The sequence below is a fragment of the Capricornis sumatraensis genome, chromosome 22 (genome assembly GCF_032405125.1).
Source record: "Capricornis sumatraensis isolate serow.1 chromosome 22, serow.2, whole genome shotgun sequence".
Lineage (NCBI taxonomy): Eukaryota > Metazoa > Chordata > Mammalia > Artiodactyla > Bovidae > Capricornis > Capricornis sumatraensis.
Genome location: NC_091090.1, coordinates 46,841,287 through 46,863,283, shown reverse-complemented (window position 1 = coordinate 46,863,283; position 21,997 = coordinate 46,841,287). Strand labels below are relative to the sequence as shown.

At 44.5% G+C, this 21,997-nt stretch overlaps 1 protein-coding gene across 1 annotated transcript in view; it reads left to right on the top strand.

The window, feature by feature from the left end:
- Positions 1-21,997, top strand: part of PHACTR1 (phosphatase and actin regulator 1) — a 516,206-nt gene that overhangs the window by 301,778 nt on the left and 192,431 nt on the right. Inside the window, exon 3 of the mRNA XM_068994199.1 lies at positions 17,894-18,058. Within this exon, the coding sequence (XP_068850300.1) occupies positions 17,894-18,058 (165 nt within the window). The remainder of the gene's footprint in view (positions 1-17,893; positions 18,059-21,997) is intronic.

Below are 21,997 nucleotides of genomic sequence, written 5' to 3'. Positions count from 1 at the left end.
AATGAGCAGGATTGGAGCCAGTAGCGAGCCGGGTGGACAGTCCCTCTGAGCTGATGTGAAGACGCTGGGGCCTTGTCCTGAGAGCAGGATGACTCACTGGGGGTTAGAGCAGAGCCGTGTCATGCTTTCATTGATGTTTATGAGAGCTTCCCAGGCTGCTGTGTGAAGGACCTCTGATAGTGATGTGGAAAAGGGGCTGACCTGAGGAGAGAGGTGGGCAGAGTCGAGACATAATTTAAGAGGTAGTTTTGACCTGTTTTGGTGATGAATTAGATCTAGAGGAGGTGATGGAAGCCTTGGTGTCAAGGCTGACTCATGGATTTCTCCCTGAGCAGTTAGGTGACTGGCATTGCCATTACTGAAGAATGAGCAGACCAAGGATAAAAATAATTCATCTTAAATAAAGGCCTGTGAAATATTATTTGGAGAGGAAGAGTAGTAACAATAGAGGGTAGGTTCAGGAGCCATTCACGGCCTTTTATTTGTGTAAAATAACTGAGTTTTCCCAATAACCCAATGAAGTAGATGCCGTTATCCCCATTTTACAGATGTGGTAACTGAGACCCAGAGAAGTTAAGTAACTTGGCCAGAGGTACACAGCTAGTACATGTGGTGTCTGTTAGAAGAGCCTTCTCAGATGCAATATAAATTTAGAAATATTCAGCTTATCAATGCTAATTAAAGCCACGAGAGTAAGTGACATTGTCTAGGGAGAGCTGAGCCCTGGGAAATCTAATGATTTAAATCAAAAGATCTGAGAGACACAAAAATACAATAGAAGAGAGGGGAAAGGGGGCAGGGAGGAAGAACATCTTCATAAAGTTTGGCTTTTTATTTTTTATTCATTTATTTATTTTTGGCCACACTGGGTGGCATGTGGGATCATAGTTCCCTGACCAGGGATTGAACTATGCCCCCTGCATTGGGAGCATGGAGTCTTAGCCACTGGACTGCCAGGGAAGTCCCTAGTTTGGCTTTTGAAAATGAATATTAGTGTTAAAAATCATGAAAGGATTTGGTTCCTTTACAAACCAAGAAACAGATTGTGAAAGGTTCTAAAATTCCACCGGAGAGTGTGGAATGAGAATATGCATGTTACTACTTGATGTTCTGCCACTTAACACTATAGTTTGTATAAACATCTGCAAGCTATTCTTTGTATTGGGATTAGATTCAGCTGCATAAAACACAAACTCAATGCTGCTGCTAAGTCACTTCAGTCGTGTCCGACTCCATGTGACCCCACAGGTCAGCCCACCAGGCTCCCCCGTCCTTGGGATTCTCCAGGCAAGAGCACTGGAGTGGGTTGCCATTTCCTTCTCCAATGCATGAAAGTGAAAAGTGAAAGTGAAGTCGCTCAGTCGTGTCCAACCCTCAGCGACCCCATGGACTGCAGCCCACCAGGCTCCTCGGTCCATGGGATTTTCCAGGCAGGAGTACTAGAGTGGGGTGCCATTGCCTTCTCCGCATAAACTCAATAGTAATGACTAAACAAGATCGGGTCTTATTTATCTCTTACAGAAAAGTGCAGAGGCAATCAGTTCAAAGCTACTGTGTATGATGGCTCTGCAAAGATTTTTAAGGACCATGGTGCCACCTAGCTTACTGCTCCTTCATTACTATGAGGAGGTGGCCTTTGTCTTCATAGTGGCTGCCAAGCTCCAGTCATCACATCTTTGCTTCATGAAATTGGATGAAGAGAAAAGTGGACCGAAGAAATGGCACATTCCTTCCCTTCAAGCAGATTTCCCAGGAGTTGCTCGCCACACTTTAGCTTATAGCTCAAGTCAAAGCTTGATAATGTAGCAACACCTATCCTCAGAGGAGCCTAGGAAACAGTCTTCAGCTGGGCAAAACCCCAAGAAGCTTTCACTAAAGAGGAAGGGAAACCAGGCAGCCAGCCATCTCTGCCACTGTCAATTTGCTCTTTTGTGAAATGGCAATAAAATATTCACTTTACCTCTTGTTGGCTTGTTGTAGGGATATGATGTGATAAAAGGCAAGTGCTTAATAAATGATAAAACATTGTTCAGATTGTTGCTGTGAGAATGACCAACTCCTCTTGCACACAGTAGATTTTTGTATTTTGGATGAGAAAATCTTGAAACCAGTTAAGATTTTCCATTGCTTTGTTAGGTTCAGAAGCAGGAAGTGTGAATTTTTCTACACATCTTGTATTTCAATGGCAAAGCTTTCCTTTGCTTTCAGAATCAATTTCAGACTATCCAGGACTGATATTTGATTAGCTGTGCAGCAAAATGTCTCATCAGTGTTGCCTGGTATCTGCTGAACTCATGCACTGTCCAAGGAATACTTGGACATTCTATCCAGGAATGCTGTCTGATAAATCAGGAGAGTGATCAGTCGGGACAGCAGTTCATGTCGTTAACCTGCCTGGTCCTCACTATTTTGACTTATTTGTAATATAACGAGGATTCCGCCTGAGGTGCCTCATGCATTGAAGGGAATGGCTCTATTGTTCAGATACTAGTTGCCATGATCATATAAGAAACTGAATGCAAAGATAGCAGGGCATTTTAGATACCGTAGCTTGTTGTACCCGGAGATTCAGGTACAGATAAAAGCAAGTAAGCCCTTTTTCCTGTTGAAATCTAGGGTGGTCAGAAATTATCTGTGAGTGTTGCTCTGCTTTTTATATTTTGAGTTTGGTTCCAGACGTAGATGACACTTTTGCACCAAATAATGACCTTTAAGATGATTCTGTCGCACAGAGCAAGGAATTTCCATTATCTCTGGTTCTGTATGTGCTTCAGTATGTGCATATCAATTTCAGATTCCTCTAAAAATGGAATAGGGTTTGCTTCTGTCGGATACTTTTCATTTTAGGATGTTAAAGAGTAGGGACTTCATCTTCTCGTTCCTTAAATCCCCATCCCACGACCTGAGTTGTATGATGCATGTGTAACAACTGTTTGCTGAGTTAATGCATTGTAACTTCACATGCTCACAGGCCTTGGTGCTTCTTCAGGTGCCAGAAGGGACAGACAGGAGAGAGGCCTGAGCTCGGTCTGTATCTTATGACATCCCTCTTTTCCTTTCCCGGACCTGATGCTTTATCCTTTAATGCCTAGACAACTTTGGAAAGGGGAGAGAGACTAGCACAATTAGAGTTAACTTAGTGATGATAAGTTTTATTATATAACCTCAAAGGTAAACTGAAAAGGTGCTTATCAATTAAAATCACTTATTGCAAGTAAAGTGGGGGTGGGGGAGAGAATGGTTGACATAGTCTATGTCAAAACTCTAATGATTCAACTTTAGGAACTTGAGGCTTCCCCCTTAGTCCAGGTACTGTCCAGTTAGCTTCCTTGTTCTGGATCAGGAGTCCTGTTTGATAGTCATTAACTCTGCTTTCTGCTACCCTCCAGCTAAGACCTAGCAGCCCTCCACCTTTCCTTACCTCCAGATGAGTTTCAAATGGAGCCAAGAATGAATTCAGAGAGTCACAGACCAAATCATCCAAAATCATTCAGACTCCTAGACTTGAAGTTAAGACGTATGTAAGGAACACACAGTGAGTGCCAGTTATTATTCTAGAGTTTAACACATTAAACTCATTATATGTGTTAATATAATGATTATATAACCAGAGAGGTAGGTATTATCCCCATTTTGCAATGAAGGAAATGTAATTATGAGAGGTTAATTAACTTGCCTATTGTCTCAAAGCAAACTGACGTCTGGCACTTAGACTGTGGTTTCAGAGTCCAAATTCTAAGGCTCTGAGGTCAATAAAAGTAGTCAAATGAAAAAATAATAAGAATTTTAAAATAAACTAAATTAAATGTGAATTCTCACCTTATGGGGGAAAATGAACTAGTGACTTTTCTTGCTGAGATCTCTTTAAAAATGGAATGTCTTTCTTGGAGAAGAAGAAGAAAAGGTCCCCAAAGAAATTACTGAGAGGACAAACAAAATAGGACATTTACCTGTGAAACAAAAACTAATGGCACTTAATGTCTGTTTTCTGAAGCAAGTGAAATTAAGAATTCCCTGTGAAAGTCTCAAAAAATATATAAGCAAAATTTCTTACTTTCTGAGTAATGGTCAAGGCCCAAGTTAGAACTGCTGATGGAATAACACACACAGGGAAAGGGAATGAAAACATATTTTAGCAAGGAAGCAACATTCTTGCTAAAGTGTTCTTTCCAGAGGTACCTTTAGATTTCACACAATCACTGGTACTGACCAGCCCCTCAAATGGTACTGAGGGGCTGGTCTGTGAACTAATGGGAGGCAAATAGGGAAACTAACATCATCAGAGGAAGAGAATGAGAAATCTGAGCATAAGAGAAAGTAGACTCAAGAAATGGTTCTTTTCAGTGGAATGTGAGGTTTCCTAAGGCTGTCTGTCATCCTGTATTCAGTAATAACTGAGTGACTATTCTTTTTTTTTTTTTTTTTCTGAGTGACTATTCTTATGAGATCTTAGAATGAGCTCTGCTGCTGCTGCTAAGTCGCTTCAGTCGTGTCCGACTCTGTGCAACCCCATAGACGGCAGCCCACCAGGCTCTGCCGTCCCTGGGATTCTCCAGGCATGAACACTGGAGTGGGATGCCATTTCCTTCTCCAATGCATGAAAGTGAAAAGTGAAAGTGAAGTTGCTCAGTCGTGTCCGACTCTTAGTGACCCCATGGACTGCAGCCCACTAGGCTCTTCCATCCATGGGATTTTCCAAGCAAGAGTACTGGAGTGGGGTGCCATTGCCTTCTCTGAGAATGAGCTCTAGGAAGGAAAAATGTCGAGAAGTGTGTGAACCTTGACAGTATTAATGGAGGGAAAGACTGTTTGAAAATAGATGAATCAATAACCTACACAGCCTGGTCTTAAGCATTCTCGAGCCATCCAGTAGATAAGAGATATGCAAGGCAATTGACCATCTCTGGACTCAGAAGCCCTGGACCACTTTAATTCCTCTGAGCTGCCGCATTCTGGGCGTCAGTTGACCCCTCAATGTCTTAACTTCTTGCAGCAATGAAAGGGGACATCTAAAAGACACTGCCTTGGCGTTTTGCAAATTTTATTCTTGTGAACATTAGTCTCTGATGAGACCGAAATCATGATCCACCAGGAAACACCAACGATATTTGTGATTAAATTAAGCTTGGGAAATAAAGAATTAAAACGTTTGTCATGGACCTTCTTAGGTCTCAGAAAGGCTAAATTGTCGTATTTGAGAAAATAGGATGTTAATCATAATTGCAGGGAAACAAAGTTAGGAAATTTGGTGCCCTACCTGCCTAAAGGGGAGGTTTTGAAAATCTAATGAGATGACAGAGGTAAAAGTGCTTGGAAAGAATAAAGCACTCCATGGACATTAAGCATCTTGGGCTTCCCAGGTGGTTCTGGTAGTAAAGAAGCTGCCTGCCAATGCAGGAGATGTAAGAGGCATGGGTTTGATCCCTGGGTTAGGAAGATCCCCTGGAGGAGGGCATGGCAACCCACTCAAGTATTCTTGCCTGGAGAATCCCATGGACAGAGGAGCTTGGCAGACTGTGGTCTATAGGGTCTATAGGGACATGACTTAGTAAGCAAGCAAAAAATTCTAGTGACTTGAGGATTTGGGGGCTGGCTGATGGTACTGAAGCATGCCTTAGTTTTCTGTACTAGGGATGGTCCTCCTTAGCCTCCTGAAGGCTATAGATTTAACTGGGGAGATGGGAGTAGGATTCTAGGCTTCTGTAGGAATTCCCTAGCTAGTCTGTTTCTTCACGTGTGATTCTCAGAACCCTGGCATCAGAAATCCCTGGGCTGCTTATTGTACATTCACATTCTGGTTCAACAGGTTTAAGATGCAAACCAGTGATTTAATAAATTGGTGCTGGTACTTACTTCAGTTGATTCTTACATCAACCTGGAGTGTTTCAGCATAGTTTAGAGCCTCCAAAACTAAAAAAAAAAAAAAAAAATCATCTAATTCCTTAAGGGACATCCTAGGGTGAAGAGGTAAGGAATTGTACCCCTAGATTGAACCCTCATTGGCCAGGTGGTCTGCCTGACTTTTAAGTACTACAATGAGTGCTTTTAAGTATATACCTATTAATCCTTGCAAGTCAATATTGTCCTTTTTTTTATAGGAGAGCAAGCTGGGGATCACACAGTTAATTTGTTAGAACTCTTGTGGTTGCAAGTGAAAGTGAACCCAACCCACCCTGGCTTAAGTGAAAAGGATAATTCATTGGTTCATATAATTCATCGGTCTGGGTTTAGGATGGTTTCAGGCATGGCTGGATCCAGGACCAAAGTGATTCAGGGGCTAACCTGAGCAATACGTCGCTCAACCTTTTATTTTCTTCTCTGTTGGCTCAATACTCAGCTGGGCTCTTCCTTCGAGATGGCAGAAAGATTACTAGCAACTCCATGCTACAGGGCAAGGGTTGACATGGTCCCAAAGGCTGGCTGCCTGTTTGGGTAAATAAGAGTCTTTGAAACACAGCCATGTCCACTTGTGTACATTTGTTTGAGGCTGCTTTCATGTTGCAGCAGAATTGAGTATTTGCAGCAGAAGTGAATGGCCCATATTGGAGCTTCCCAGGTGGCACAGTGGTAAAGAACCTGCCTGCCAGTGCAGGAAACTCAGAAGATGCAGGTTCAGTCCCTGGGTTGGGAAGATCCCTTGGAGGAGGGCATGGCAACCCACTCCAGTATTCTTGCCTGGAAAATCCCATGGACAGAGAGAGGACCCTGGTGGGCTGGAGTCCCTGGAGTCACAAGGTGTTGTGACAGACTGAGCAACTGAACATACATATTTATGATTTGGCTTTACAGAAAGAGTTTGCTGACCCCTGCAGGAGAAACCAAGTTTCATTGAGGTCTAATTTGGAGCTGTGAGTGGCATTATGTAGTTATTGAAGAGCATGGGACCCAAGGATCCGAGGTTTTAGGATGAGCACAGAATTTACATTATTTTGATTGTCACTTTGGATTAACAAAGGATTGAGAGTTCTTTTACGATTTAAGTGCAAAGGTTCCATTCCCAGCACAAATTTGTAGATTAAAGGAACAATAGAATGTGTTATAAGTTTTTGTAGTTGTTACATTCTTTGGTGGTTGAAGGTTAGATTCCTGGGAGATGAAACAGGAACTTTGTTTGGACTATCTCAGGAAGAATTCTGTGGATAACATCTACTATCTCAATGAATAGAAACACTTCTATCAATTTAAATTTCTCTCCTGTCTAGTCTGCTAGCAGTGTTCTTTGTCCACTGGCTGTCTGTGATCCTGGAATGTGAATATCCTCTCAGCACAGAACTCTGAAAATAGAAAGTACTCGACTTAATAGAATTGTTTTCTTCCAAAGCATGTGAATTACCATTGCGCCCTAGAAATTCTTTTTTTTTAAATATTTAACCAAGTCTGAGAGAAGGTTTTCAAATTTATGGCCCCTGCTTTGACCAGGCTTAGGGCCTAATAGACAATCCTAGTTGAGATAGCCCCAACAAAATCCATAATTTAGTCTCATTGCCTGGCGGGGCTAACTTCCTCATCCCTGAATGAATGACTATGGGCAGGAAGGTGGATGGAGAATGCAGTGTTCTGATTGGCTGGCGCTGGGTCACGTGCCCGCCTCTGGCCTCAGGACTGAGACCGCACTTACCTGAGTCTCCAGGACTGGAAGTGGAGGAGAGGTGATTCTCCGGAGGAAAATCAGGAAGCACAGACCACCTGCCCAGAACCCAAAAAAGAACCCTTATCTTGTAGCTAGTAGGCAGTAGATTCCAGATCTGAAGGACAGCCTCCTGGTTTCAAAACTGAGATTCTTGCCACCATACACCGTGTATAGCCTTTTCTAAGTAAAGCAGATCTGAGTCTATTTCAGGCCACACTGGCACCTGCTGAGCTCCTAATTGTAGCCTGGGGCACAAGGGCTTCATGGAGAACATCCTACTGGTTCTGCATGTCCTAGTGACTTTGGGTGGGTATCCTCCAGGGCATGTTTGCTTATATTATATGCATGTGCATTTTATATATGCGTATGTTTTATGACAGAAGGCAATGGCACCCCACTCCAGTACTCTTGCTTGGAAAATCCCATGGACGGAGGAGCCTGGTGGGCTGCAGTCCATGGGGTCGCTAAGAGTCGGATATGACTGAGCAACTTCACTTTCACTTTTCACTTTCATGCATTGGAGAAGGAAATGGCAACCCACTCCAGTGTTTTTGCCTGGAGAATCCCAGGGACGGCGGAGCCTGGTGGGCTGCCGTCTCTGGGGTCTCACAGAGTCGTACACGACTGAAGCGACTTAGCAGCAGCGGCAGGATAAGACCAGTGACGTCACTTTTCTTTTGCTCAGCTCAGTCGTGTCCAACTTTTTGTGACCCCATGGACTGCAGCACTCCAGCTTGCTCAAACTCATGTCTGTCGAGTCAGTGATGCCATCCAGCCATCTCATCCTCTGTCGTTCCCTTCTCCTCCTGCCTTCAGTCTTTCCCAGTGTCAGGGTCTTTCCCAATGAGTCGGTTCTTTGGGATCAGGTGACCAAAATATTGAAGTTTCAGCTTCAGCATCAGTCCTTCCAATGAATATTCAGGACTGATTTGCTTTCAGATTGACTGGTTTGATCTTGTAGTCCAAGGGACTAAAGCATCAATTCTTCAGCACTCAGCTTTCTTTATGGGGCAACTCTCACTCCTCATGAAAGTGAAGTCGCTCAGTCGTGTCCGACTCTTTGCGACCCCGTGGACTGTAGCCCACCAGGCTTCTCCGTCCATGGGGTTCTCCAGGCAAGAATACTGGAGTGGGTTGCCATTTCCTTCTCCAGGGGATCTTCCCGACCCAGGAATCGAACCCACGTCTCCCGCATTGCAGGCAGACGCTTTAACCTCTGAGCCACCAGGGAAGCCCTCATGACTACTAGGAAAACCATAGCTTTGACTCGACGGACCTTTGTTGGAAAAGTAATGTCTCTGCTTTTTAATATCCTGTCTAGATTAACTTATACTGGCATCTGTTTTGTAGCCTTTTCAAAAAGAAGCTTGTTTTCTCCCTCATCACTGAAGCCCTATTATATTAGTCACTAACATAGAGATTTGAAGAGCCAGATTTTCATAGTGTGGGAAGGTAGTCTTGAAAACAGACAACTCTTCATTTAAAGCCTGGGTTTCTCTTTGCTGAGAATCACATCTTCCTATTCATCAGTTTCTCAATTTTCCCACCTGTAAAGTGGAGATTGGATAACAGCAGTAACTCATAAGATTAATGTGAGGATTGTGTAAGGTGTTGTGTATCGAGTACTTAGGTTAAGTGCCTGGCTGACTTTGTGTCTAAAAACTGGTCACTGTTACAATACGATTATCATCATCGTCATGGTCGTCATTCACAAAGCACCTCCTGATTAAAACCTCTCTTCCTGTTACAAGGGACTCATATCCTGTTCAGAGCCTGCAGAGTTCATGTTAGTCATATAGCTGCTTATACAATGACCTCCAAAGTTCAGAACCAGTAGAGCTACCCTCTTTTCATCTTCAAAAGTGCATCTTAGGGCCTAGGATTTAGGGATAGTCTCCTGTTCCTCTTGGATTTCAACTAGTGCTTCAAGAGCAGATTAACACAAACATGTCTTGGGCCATCTTTGGTCCCACAGGATCCGTGAATTCCCCTCTCTCCTCCTTCTGTTGTCATAGCATCCTGGTGTGCCTTTGCCAAGGTGCCAGTAAAGGGTGGCTGTTCAGAGTGCTGAAGACAGTGGCAAGCCTGGGAAAGCCCTTTAAGACCAGCTCCTGCCAGTGGGTGGGACGGCCCCCTGCCAGGCAGAAATCTCTGGAGCCAGAAGGGAAGTTGGCCAGTGCCTGGCGCTGGCTCAGTGGTAAAGAATCCACCTCCCAAGCTAGAGATCTAGGTTCGAACTCTGGGTCGAAGGAAGCGGCAACCCACTCCAGTATTCTGGCCTGGGAAATCCCATGAACAAAGGAGCCTGGTGGGCTGCAGTCCATGAGATCACATGGAGTTGGACACGGTTTAGCAACGGACTTTCACTTTTTTTTTTCATTGGCTTGGGTACATGCAGCCTGATTGATTTTTTCTCTCTACTTCTAGCCCTCAGGACTGTAAGGCGCACCCCTTATTGGTTCTTCCCTCAGGAAGAATACCCTTCCTGTAACAGGATTATTGATTAGCTGCTTTCTAAATATAAACATTTTTCTGTCTCTCCAGAGGCGCAGTGGCTGAGCAGTGTGTGATGGTTGGATCTGGAGTAGGGGTGAAGTTTGTGGGCATATGATTGGCTTTTCCTTTAGGAAGTCCCAGGTAGAGAAGGAAGCCACCTGTGTGTCTTAAGTAGCCAAGCGTCTCCAGAGCTCTGTCCCCTCTTCACTGGAGCCTGCATCACTCAGATTAACCAGCCTTTGGATTAAGAGAGAGAAAGCCTTTGTTCAGTGAAGCTGTGTTCATCCCTGGTAGCTCAGCAGGTTAAGAATCTGCCTGCAATGCAGGAGACCCAAGTTGGATTCCTGGGTCAGGAAGATCCCCTGGAGAAGGAATAGTCTACCCACTTCAGTATTCATGGGCTTCCCTGGTGGCTCAGATGGTAAAGAATACGCCTGCAGTGCAGGAGACCTGGGTTCGATCCCAGGGTTGAGAAGATCCCTGGGAGGAGAGTATGGCAACCCACTCCAGTATTCTTGCCTGGAGAACCCCCATGGAAAGAGGAGCCAGCAGGGCTGCAGTCCATGGGGTTTCAAAGAGTCAGACACGACTGAGGCTAAGCACACAGCACAATCAGTGCTCGTACCTTAATTCTAATATTGAATCCATCTTTGACTTGCTGGTGAGGCATGAGGAAGAGGCAGGTGGTACATAGAGGGTGGAAGGGCATGTAAGGGCAGTGAAGGTCAGGGAAGGCTAGAGCGAGAAGAGGTGTGAACACCACAGATCTTTGTCCTCAGCGATGTTAACCCTGGCGTGTTTTCAGGAAACACATTTGTGTTTGCACTGAACCCTTTAGGCGCTCCATGGGCAATGTGGCAGTTCTGCTTTGCCTCCCAGCCCTTACCAGCTCCCGTGTGTCCCCTAAACCAGGCGACCTTTTCTGGGCAATGGAGCCTCCATTCAGCACCTCCTGGAACTGGGCAGTGGGTCCTGATTTTTAGAATAAAAATGCATTACTCTTGTTTTTTTTAAACACACCTGGTAGTTAACACAGATCAGTCCTAGGCTGGATAGAAACTCTTCAAAAGAGATCTGGCCTCTAAAGGAGACTGTGCTATGATAGTTTCGGAGTGAAAAAGGGAAACCACGACCCTCTTATGCCCGATGCTTTGTAACCACTCTTCATGTCCCTGTAATAAGGTGTCTCTTGGAACTGAAATTGCAATTTTAAAAGGGGAAAGCGATAGTCATTGAGCACTTCCTAAATGGCCAGGGACCTGTGTGACATTGTTTTGCGGCCGTAAGCAAAGGTCATCCTGCTTGAGGCAGAAAAGTGGCAGTTTTGTGTCCTGGGCAGCTCAGTGTACTTGACTAACAGCTCTCCACCCCCATCTTGGGCTCCCATTCCTAGGCTGGTGAGATGTCATGAAAACAGAACCCCTTGCAGTCTTATTAGAAGGGGAAGTGAATGTTCCCAGATCCTGCTACTTAAGCACTCTCTTCTGGGGTTCGCTTTGGGTTGAGAAGCAAGAGTCCAACCTGGGAGCCTCTGAAGTCGTTCAGAAATCCCAAGAGCACTTGGCACGTGGAGAGATCTAGAGTGGAGGCCCCAGATGTCCTGGCCCTTCTGCCTCGTCCATTGTCTAGACATCAGACAACACAGACACTGTGGCTCCCTTCTGTCCAGACTTCTCAGGGGGACCCTGAATGACTAACACATTCTAGGCCAGCAGGACGCCAAAGCTGGTGCTTCCTTTTGATAAGCCTTTTGAAAGCTGAGCCACCATGAGAAATAACCAACGCAAGGGAATGCCCGCTGAAGTGCCCTGCTGTTCCCCATCCCCCACAGGCTCTAAGAGCCCACCAGGAGCAGCCTGGCCACCCCGGGGAGCTGGTTGGGGGTGGTGGTGTGTGACTCCAGAGCACACACAGACACAGCCACTTGGGTTCTTGGTAATTAACAACTTATTGACCAGAGAGGTATTAATGCTCCGGTATTTGTTACCCTGAACGTTTTTGACCAGACTGTATCAATATTCATGTACATAACAAATCACCAGCCACAGGCATTAGCTTCTGCAAAATTCCCCTGGTCAATAATGTGTTAAAATCATGCATCTGTCAGGTGTTTTGTCTCCTGCTTTGCCAAAGAGAATGAAAAGCCACCTCTTCTCAGACAGGCCCCGCTGTCTGATAAAGCCAATCCATCCCAGTCATGTCCTGAAAGGGAGCCCAGCCCACCTGGTCTGTTAGGAGGGGGTCTTTGATAGATGCTCAGGGAAGACCCCAGAGATCCAGGCCTCCTCCCCTCCTCCCTCGGCCCTCTGAATGAGCTCAGCTGCCCAGCTTCCCACCTTGCGGGGGTCGGTGTTCTCAGCTCTGGCCGTTGACATTCGAGCTGATTTGTGTCTCAGTGAGCCCTTTCTCCAGACAGCTGTCTCCTCTCTCAGCAGCAAGAGGAAGCCACCTTTGAGAGCAGTGGGCTTGGGCAAAGCAGGCTTTTCTTGATGTGTTTCAAAAGAAGGCTGTTTTCGTAAACAGACCTTTCTCACCTACTTGGCTCCATCCTGTTCGCTCCTGTCCCTGGGGTTGGTTGGACAGAGGCCACTATATTCTGAGCCTTGTTCTGTTTTCTTGTTTTTCTTCCTCCTCAAACTGTGTTCAGAGTTGGTCTCTTTCTTCACTCTTAAGCCTTCCAAGGTCATTGTCTAGGGGCAAAACAGGTTGAGAGCTAGCCCCTTCCATCAGATGAACAGGGGGGAAGAAGTCGTGTGATGATTAGAACATAAATCTAGACTTAAGGACTAAACATCTTGGGTTTAATAATATACTTCATAAGGATTCATTTAACGATGGAGTTATAATTAGGCCTTTGTAATGTTTTGTCAGCTCTTTTCCACTCTAAATTTTCCAAAGGCACTCCTAATTTCTTATAATTATTTTAGCATGGTAATTTCAGAATGATTTTTATTCATTTCTGAAAGTTGTGATTGTGAAAGAGCTTTCTGGTCCTTGCGGTGCCTTTTTCTGAGTCGAATAGGGATGCTGAGTTTCATACCTCTCAAGATGGTGTGAATGAGTGGGGTCAGTGCCCTCATTCATTTACTGGCTGAACAGACCATTAGGAAGCACCAACTATGAGAGCTAACTCCGTGGCAATCCTGAATAACTCGTATCTGGGTTTTTTTGCTTTGTTTTTTTTTTTTTTTTTGGCTTCAGTGTATACCCTTTCCCTTTACCCCTTAGCAGAAGATGATTTAAGTTGGCTCAAGTCATAAAGGCCTCAACCTGGATGCTTTAATTAAAAAATAATAATAATTTTGTTTGTTTATCTTTGGCTGAGCTGGGTCCTAGTCGCTGCGCGACTTGCGGGGAGCGGGCTTCTCTTTGCAGTGTCTTCCCTTGTTTCAGAGCACAGGCTCTAGGGCTCTAGTAGTTGTGGTTTGTGGACTCAGTAGTTGCAGCTCCCGAGCTCTGGACACAAGCTCAATAATTGTGGCGCTTTGGCTTAGTTGCTCTGAGTCACGTGGGATCTTCCCAGAACAGGGGTCGAACCCATGACTCCTGCTTTCGCAGGTGGATTCTTTACTTCTGAGCCACCAGGAAAGCCGCTGGATGCTTTAAATTTTTTACCTCTTGTGTCTTAGACTGTTCGGAGACTCAAACAATGGGAACTCCTCCAGCCAAATGCAGATACTCAAATAGACATGAAATTTTGCATATAATTTCAGTGGTTTGATTCCCACTCCCCAAGTCTATTGGGTCCAGGCAGTGTTTCATTTGGGCTGCAGAGTCTGTATAGGGAAGTACTAGAAGATCATTCTGGGCAGGAACTCAGATGGAGATTCCTGAAGGGCAAAGCAAGAAACTAGAACTTTCTACTCTAAGTTATGGGGAGCCATTGGAAATTTCTGAGAAAAGTAATCTAGCAACAGTTTAACATGTAAGTTTGAAGGCAGGAGACTAGATTAGGAAGGTAGGTGCAAAATCTGGACAAGCTGAGATTATCAGCTAAGGTAAGAAGCTTTCAAAAGGTGATGGCTGCAAAAGAGAAAGTGATCTTGTGGGAATCAGGTCACCAGACTGTCTTGAGCTGCTTTCCATCCTGGATTCAAAACCTCCTTGCTGTGGCTTCCCACAGTTGTCACTGTGTGCCTCTTCCCAGCTGTTGGGCATTGTTGAGGGGGCATTCAGATGGTTCTAGTGGTAAAGAATCCACCTGCAGTGCAGGAAACATGAGCCTCGGGTTGGATCCCTGGGTCGGGAAGATCCCTTGGAGGAGGGCATGGCAACCCACTCCAGTATTCTTGCCTGGAGAATCCCATGGACAAGAAGCCTGGTGGGCTACAACCCATAGGGTTGCAAAGAGTCGGACATGATAGAAGTGACTTAGCACACTCAAGAGGGTACCAACTCAAGCAGCTGGTACCCTTTAAAGAGAATAATTTCCAAAATCAGTATTGCTCCAGAGGCTGTTTACCTACTCCATTCGGTTTCTATTTCCTCATTGCAGTTGTTCTTTCTTTTAACCAGTCTGCTCATCCTCTCTGTAGCCCAGGCTTACTTAAAGTCTCCTCCATCTTTATCTTTGTCTCTTCAGTCACAATCCACTTTATCCATTGCTGCCAGATTCATCTTCCTGAGGCTCACATCTGATCCGTGCCATTTGTGATCACAGACCTCGGTTCAGATGTTCGTAGCTCAGAGTAAAGTCTTTGATGACTAATCTCTGAAGTACTTTTGATCCCACCTCTTCTCCTCCCTAAGAACCCTGTTTCACAAACTTCTCAGTCTCTTCCCTGCAACTCCCATCTCTTGCTCTCCACTGGTGCTGGCTGCTCAGCCTAGTAATGTGATCCTGTCTTCCCATCCCTTCCTGACAAACTTTCTTCAGTAGTTCTCCGTGAGCTTAAGAAATAAAATCCAGCTCCCTAAAGGAAAAAAACAGCAACAAAAAAAGACTTCGTTATTTGGTTTCGAAGCCCTTGTCCTTGAGCAGCCATCCTTTTCTGCTTCTTTCCTTTCTAGTCAGAGTTCATTAAAACATGTCAAGTCTTCATTATCTCCCTGGTCATGGGAAGCGAAAACTTCGTTCTTGCTTGCTTGTCCTCCCCCATGTGGATCTAGAAAATTACCATGCTGTTCTGATTCTCTCTCTGCTGGATCACATCTTTTCTCCGGGTCCCTTCTGTCACTCCCCTCCAGATGTGTCTGCTTGGCCTCCTTTGTTAGGCTCCACCACCTGTCTTTTCACACTCCAGTTCAAGATGCCGTTGGCTGTCACTATAATGTTTCTCGGAAACAAATCTGATTGTGTCCTGATCGTATGTCTTCTCAATCAGGCTATTTAAAACTGAGTCCCTCCCCCACCTAGACACTCTTGATATCATTTACTTGTCGTACTTACCTTTTCTTTTCTCCCTCCAGCAGCTGTCTCCCAGCATGCTGTGCTGTTTACTAAGTTTTGCTGTGTGTTGTCTGCTCTCCACCCTACCCGCCAGTTAAGCTCCGTCATAGCTTACACTGGTATTTGTATCAGATCATTTTTTATCTCCTGTTTACTGACATAGCCCAAGTGTCTGGTACACAGTGAGCATTCCGGAAGTATTCGTTGAATGTAATAATGTCAATTCCCATTTTCAGATTCCCATCCGTCTCCTTCTGCAAATAGGATGAAACCTAAACACCCAGTTTTCCGAAGGCTTGCAGAGTCTGGCTCCAGACCCATCCCCGCCTCTCAGCACTGACTCCCTGTCTCACCCAGTGTAGCTGACTCCGCTGGTTCCCTGGGTTTCTTACAGCTCCCAGGCAATGCCATATTCTTTCAGCCTGCTCTGTTCCTTTTGGGTCTCTTTCTCCTTCCAGAGATCCACTTCTCCTCCTCCCTGTGTAGGGAGAACGGTTCCTTCTCTCAAATCCAGCTCCAAATGGCACACCCTGGGGTCTTCTCCAGCGATGAAGAAGAGTCCACTCCTCTGTCCTCTTTGCCTTCGTTGAGTTTGGCAGTTTCCTCCAACAGCGGAATTTTCCACATTGATGCCACTGTCTTCTCCTCTAGACGCTGCCCGACCATGCCCAGTTCTTCGGTATATCTGCTCCAGGAAAGATCAGTATCTGGCTCACTATTGAGTGGTCACGTAAGACAGTGATGGAAGAGAGGGGTCCCCATGCAGAACCCTGTAATCAAAGGGTTAAGTGCTTTCACTATGCAACGTGTTGAAGTCATTGGGTGCTCACCACCGTCCCCCAAACTGATGCCCCAACAGTGTTCCCTGATTCCAAGAATGGAGGGGGCCATTCCACTGACATGATCCATGGGACATCAGGAATGATCTGCCTCCTCCCCCTCAACCACCCAGTCAGTCCTGGGTCCTGTTGACTTGGCTTCCCAGACGTCTCTAAAATTCATCCACTTCCTTTCAGTCTTGCCCACAGCCCTTACCAACCTGCCATCATCTGTTACTGTTGCACACTGCCTGGCGTATGGTTGAGGTCCCATATATAGGTCTGTTTTCTTTTTTTTTCATTTATTTAAATTGGAGGATAATTGCTTTACAGTATTGTATTGGTTTCTGCCATACATCAACAGGAATCAGCCATAGGCATACATATGTCCCCTTTGAGCTCCCTGCATCATATAGCAAATTCCCACTGGGTATCTACTTCACACATGGCAGTGTAGATGTTTCAGTGCTGTTCTCTCTCTTTCTGTTGAATAATTGAATCTCCTGAGTTCAAACCATACTGGATGACAGCAGGTAGAACATCAGGCTATAAGACCGAGCTTAGAGATCAGCCTGTGTTGTGAAGTCCAGGAGTTTTTCTGAAGGATTATGTTAGAGGCTCAGCAGAGTAGTTCTGCGTTGGCCTCAGCTCTAGATGTAACTGGACTTTCTGGAAAGGCAGGTCCATCCCGCCTGCCTTGATTTTGCCAACGAGGTTACTTTCTCTTTACCTCCCTGAGATCTATAGATGCTCAAGTACACTGGAAAAGAGTTTTGTCCCAAGTGATAAAAGGGGTTAGAGTGATTGTGGCCCTTAAGAAAGGGTCCCCGAGGCATCATGAGTTTGAAGGTCTTCATGTCCTCAAATGTCAAGTTGTTGGGATGAGTCTAGATGGTACCTAATGTCACTCTCAACTCTCAGTTTCTAAGAATTTTTTATTAAAGCAAAGCACCAGAAACGAAAAGACCTAGAGGAATTAAAGCAATTATAAGATCTACTGAAGTGTGATTCTGAAAACAGTCAATTGGATTTTAAGGTGGAGCCACTCATTCAATATGCCCATATGGGTGAAGCATCATCCTAGGAGAGAGCGTCGTGGGTGGTGTAAAATGTTGACATTGGAACGGACAGTTGGTAAATGTTTCTCCCTCTTTTCTCAGCAGACAGTGTTACGGTGACAGCGTCTGCCAAGTCTTACTTGAGAAAGTGCTGGACTAGTAGTTACACTGACTGTCATCTGATTCTTCTCACGCCCTGTCCTGGCCTTGTTGGGAGTCTCTGTGTCAGGAGGGCTCTGCTCCTCCTCGTCCTCCTTCTCGAGCCTAGGTCAAGGTTGGCCAAATCCATTTTGGGTGCTCCAGATCCCCTAGTCTTTGGCTGACTGTTGCCAGCCTTTAGAACACATTGGTGTGACTTCCATTCCAAAAGGCAAAAAGAGAAACGGAAGTTCGGTCATGTGGTTTCTGTTATCTGTAACCATGGAAAACGTTGGCCATCTGTGAGGCTCCCGTTTTAACACTTTTCTTTCTCCTTTTTCCATCTCCTTCTCGGGAAAACAAGCTGAGGAAGTGGAGAGGCTGGCGGCCATGCGATCTGACTCCCTCGTCCCAGGTACCCACACCCCACCCATCCGGAGGAGAAGTAAGTTTGCCAACCTGGGGAGGATCTTCAAGCCTTGGAAATGGAGGAAGAAGAAAAGTGAAAAGTTCAAACACACGTCTGCAGGTAAGATTATTTGTTTGCCTTGATTTTTCACTGGGCATCTGTTGACTTCAGCTTGGTAGGTTTGTTAGTGGAATTTAATTACAGTTGGCTGCCTGAACCAAAGGGAAAAAAGTCAAGCCTTGGAATTGCTCTCGTGTGGAATAATTCTTCAGTGTGATTGAAAATGGCTTTCAGATCCTATGTGTTTTCATGCGTCTCGGGTTTTTTGTTGTTGTTTTTCAGTTTATACAACCACCACTTTGATTTGATCTATAAATATCTGAACTTAGCGCTCCACCTTGCCCATACTTGACTGCTTTCATTCCAGCGTTGACAATCCATTTCTTATTTTTCATGCTTATTTTCCCTTCTCTGGTTAAAAATCAACACAGAACAGAAAGTAAGTTGTATATGGTCATTGGCAGATAGGAATAGGTTTTTTTTTTTTTTTTATGGAGGAAAAATCTTGAATAAGTGAAGCGTCATTGTAAAATGACAAAGATAACTCTCTAGTTCATAGCCTAGTCGACAGCAAAGGAATCTGGGTAAACTCAGTATGGCTGGGGTATGACGAGCACTGACTCTGGAGTCAGATGACCTAGCTTCAAGTTCAGCTCTGAAACTTGTTAGTTGCGTGACCTTGGTTGGTTGAACCTTGTACCCCAGTTTTCTTATTTGTGAGATGGGGTGAGAATGGTACCTTACATGACTGAGATTAGTAGGATGTTCATGGTGGCACTTTATGTGCATATTTTTTTAAATAAAAGTGTATTACAGAGAGCAGAGTGTAGGGAAAGAAATGCTAAGAGTTCTGATTTCACTGTGTTGGGTTTGAGATGAGATGATGGAGGAGCCATGCAGATTCATTCTCTTTGTTTCATTCTGATTTTGATACGTAAGTACGCAGGTCATCCAGGGCCACTCTGGGGCTTTTAGTTCCTTCTTACCCCGTGTCCTGTTCTCCCTCCTCCTCAGAATCATCACCTTCTCTCTTTCTTGGTCCTCTTCCTGCTGTGGCTCGCTCCCAAAGTGTGAAATAGGCAATCTGCTTCTCGTACCTTGTCCACAGATCTGAGAATTTTCATGCTGGTTGCTTTGAGGAATGAAAGAGAAAAGAGATAGGAAAGTTGCCAAGTCTTGAAATCTGTACCAGTTTTCATGCATTCATCCCCAGTTGCTGCTTTCTGTTTCTGAGATGGAAGCCTCAATGTCCTGTTGCCATCATTTGTTCATTCCTGAGATTAGAATGAACCTGTGAATTTCATGAATCTCTAAATTGTCACCCCGCTGACAGTCTCTTCACCTGAATGCGTTCTCTCTGGCTTTTGATCACTGTACAGGCTTGTTAAGGTGTCATAAAGCGTGTAGGTCATTTACATATCTCTAAACACTTCTGAGAGATTTTCATGCAAGCAAAACTCTAAAGGGATGGCTCTCCTATATCCCCCCAGAGTGAAACAGAAAAAGGGCACTTACAGCATTGCCTTGGAGAAGAGAAATCTAAATGAAATATATTCTCAGGCAAAGTGAGGGGTCAGATGTGAACACGAAAGAAACAGGGAGTGTTCTGGAAGCACTGGAAAAAAAAAAATAAAGATTCCACAGGTTCCTTTGTGATCCTCCTGACTGTGCTGTGAAAACAGCTTATAATGAAACAATCCAATGTAATACATTTAAATAATTGCCATGTGTCACATGAACTCCTGAACGATGCTGTATTGGATGCATTTCCTCTGGACAGTCACGGGCTTGGCTTAATCCATTTGGCAAGACCGTAAGACAAAGCTCCGATGCTTCTTGTGCAAAAATGCACCTGAACCGCTATGCTGACTTCTTTAAGGTGTCAGAGAACTCGTCCTTTGATGGCTGCAAATCCAGTGGCATCAAACTACTCATGAACCATTAAAGTCTGAAAATGTTTTCGTTTAAAACTTGAGAGAGAAAGAATTAAGACCTGAGATAGGCAAAATTGCAACTTTAATCTTTCTTAGTATTAACTCTTCTTAGCAAGTTATTATAACCTCAGTGGCCAAACTGATTAATTTGGCAGATGAGTGTAATATTTCCGTGTGTTTTATTTTATTTATTTTTAAAAAATATATTTTATTATTTGGCTGTGCCAAGTTTTGGTCATGGCACGTGGGACCTTCTATCTTCATTGCAGTGTGTGGGATCTTACTTGTGGCATATGAGATCTAGTTCCCTGACCAGGGATCGACCCCACCCCCACCCCGCTGAATTGGGAGCGTGGCGTCTTAGCCACTGGTCTACCAATGAAGTCCCTGTGTGTCTTTATTTTAAAGGACAATCAGCTGCTGAATTAGAGAAAATAGAAGATAGGCTATGGGCTCTCTGTAAATCATGATAAATGGATGGCTCATATGCTGCAACCAGCTAATCTGGTTTTTTAGTTTAAGTCAGTGGTGTGCACTGTAGTATATTTTGTTCTTAACTGGATTCAGAAATATTGTTCCTGATTTTTGTAAATAAGGAGAGACTTCCTGTGCTAGTTCTTAGCGTCATAGAGAAAAAAATTGACAACTAAAGGATGTTTAACATAAATTTGTGTGTATGATCAAGTAGTACTTTGAAGTACAAACTTTCCTATGCATGGCTAAGCATCAAGTATTAAATATACAAGAGAACTGACTGATTGTGGGAATGTTAATTGGTTGATCAATTTTAACTATTATGCAAATATTTGTCATGTGTGTGTATATGTGTATGTAACATAGTTTCATATGTACAACAATTTCCACAATTTTAAATACACAGAATAAGCCCAGATATTAAAGTTGAAACTCCAGTCCTTTGGCCACCTCATGCCATGTAGAGTTGACTCATTGGAAAAGACTCTGATGCTGGGAGGGATTGGGGGCAGGAGGAGAAGGGGACAACAGAGGATGAGATGGCTGGATGGCATCACCGACTTGATGGATGTGAGTTTGAATGAACTCCGGGAGTTGGTGATGGACAGGGAGGCCTGGCGTGCTGCAAATCATGGGGTCACAAAGAGTCGGACATGACTGAGCAACTGAACTGAACTGATTACATTTATATTATGTATTTGCATTTAAACTTGTGTGCTTTCTTGATTACACAAAAGGACATTAATACAATGTATACTTGGCCTATTGTTATTTCCATGGTGAGTTTCATTTCTAATTTGCTAGAATTAACTATACTGTAGTTACCCTGTAACTCGGGTTACAGAATGCATGTGTCTGTGTATACAGCATTTTCAAAGGTGCACCCAGAAATCTTGCTTTGTATTAGCAATAAGAGAACCACACTGGAAAATGATGATCTCAACATTTTCCTCAGTCTTGGCATCAACAATTACATGAGTTTATCAAAGACCTATTTCCGTGCTCCATGCTGCTCAAACATCTTTGTATTCCAGGCTGAAGGCTGGTGTCCTTAAAAGGTCTTCAGCATGAACTTTGGATGGTGGTGAAAGCCCAGCAGGACAGGGAGCTTCCCTCAGAAGCATCTGGCATTACACGATGGTAGGAAAAAAACAGGAATGGACAGAACACCAAATAATGGGTCCTCATGGAGATGATCTTGACATGCCTTTCGACCTGCCCTCAGACGCCCTGCCCAGGTCCTGCGAAGCACTCAGCCCGACACGTCCGGCTTCTGTAGAATCAGCAACAGGTGTCCACCACTCACCCCACACCTGCCCCAGGAGCAGAGACAGATGACAGCATCCCGTCCGAAATCGAGAGGGCCTCCCCCAAAATAGTCAACCGCAGCCATCGTCTCCAGATCGCTTGAAAATGAGGACTGTATTTATAGAAAAGCAGAACTGGCAGGAATAAACTGTGAAGATGCCACCGAATTACGCTTTTGTTTCCTCTTGACAGAAAATCATAAGCTGCAGGAGTTGGCCCTGGAAATCTACCATGTGCCAACATTCCCTTTGTGCTTCTAAAGCTTTCCTGCATCCCTAGGGCT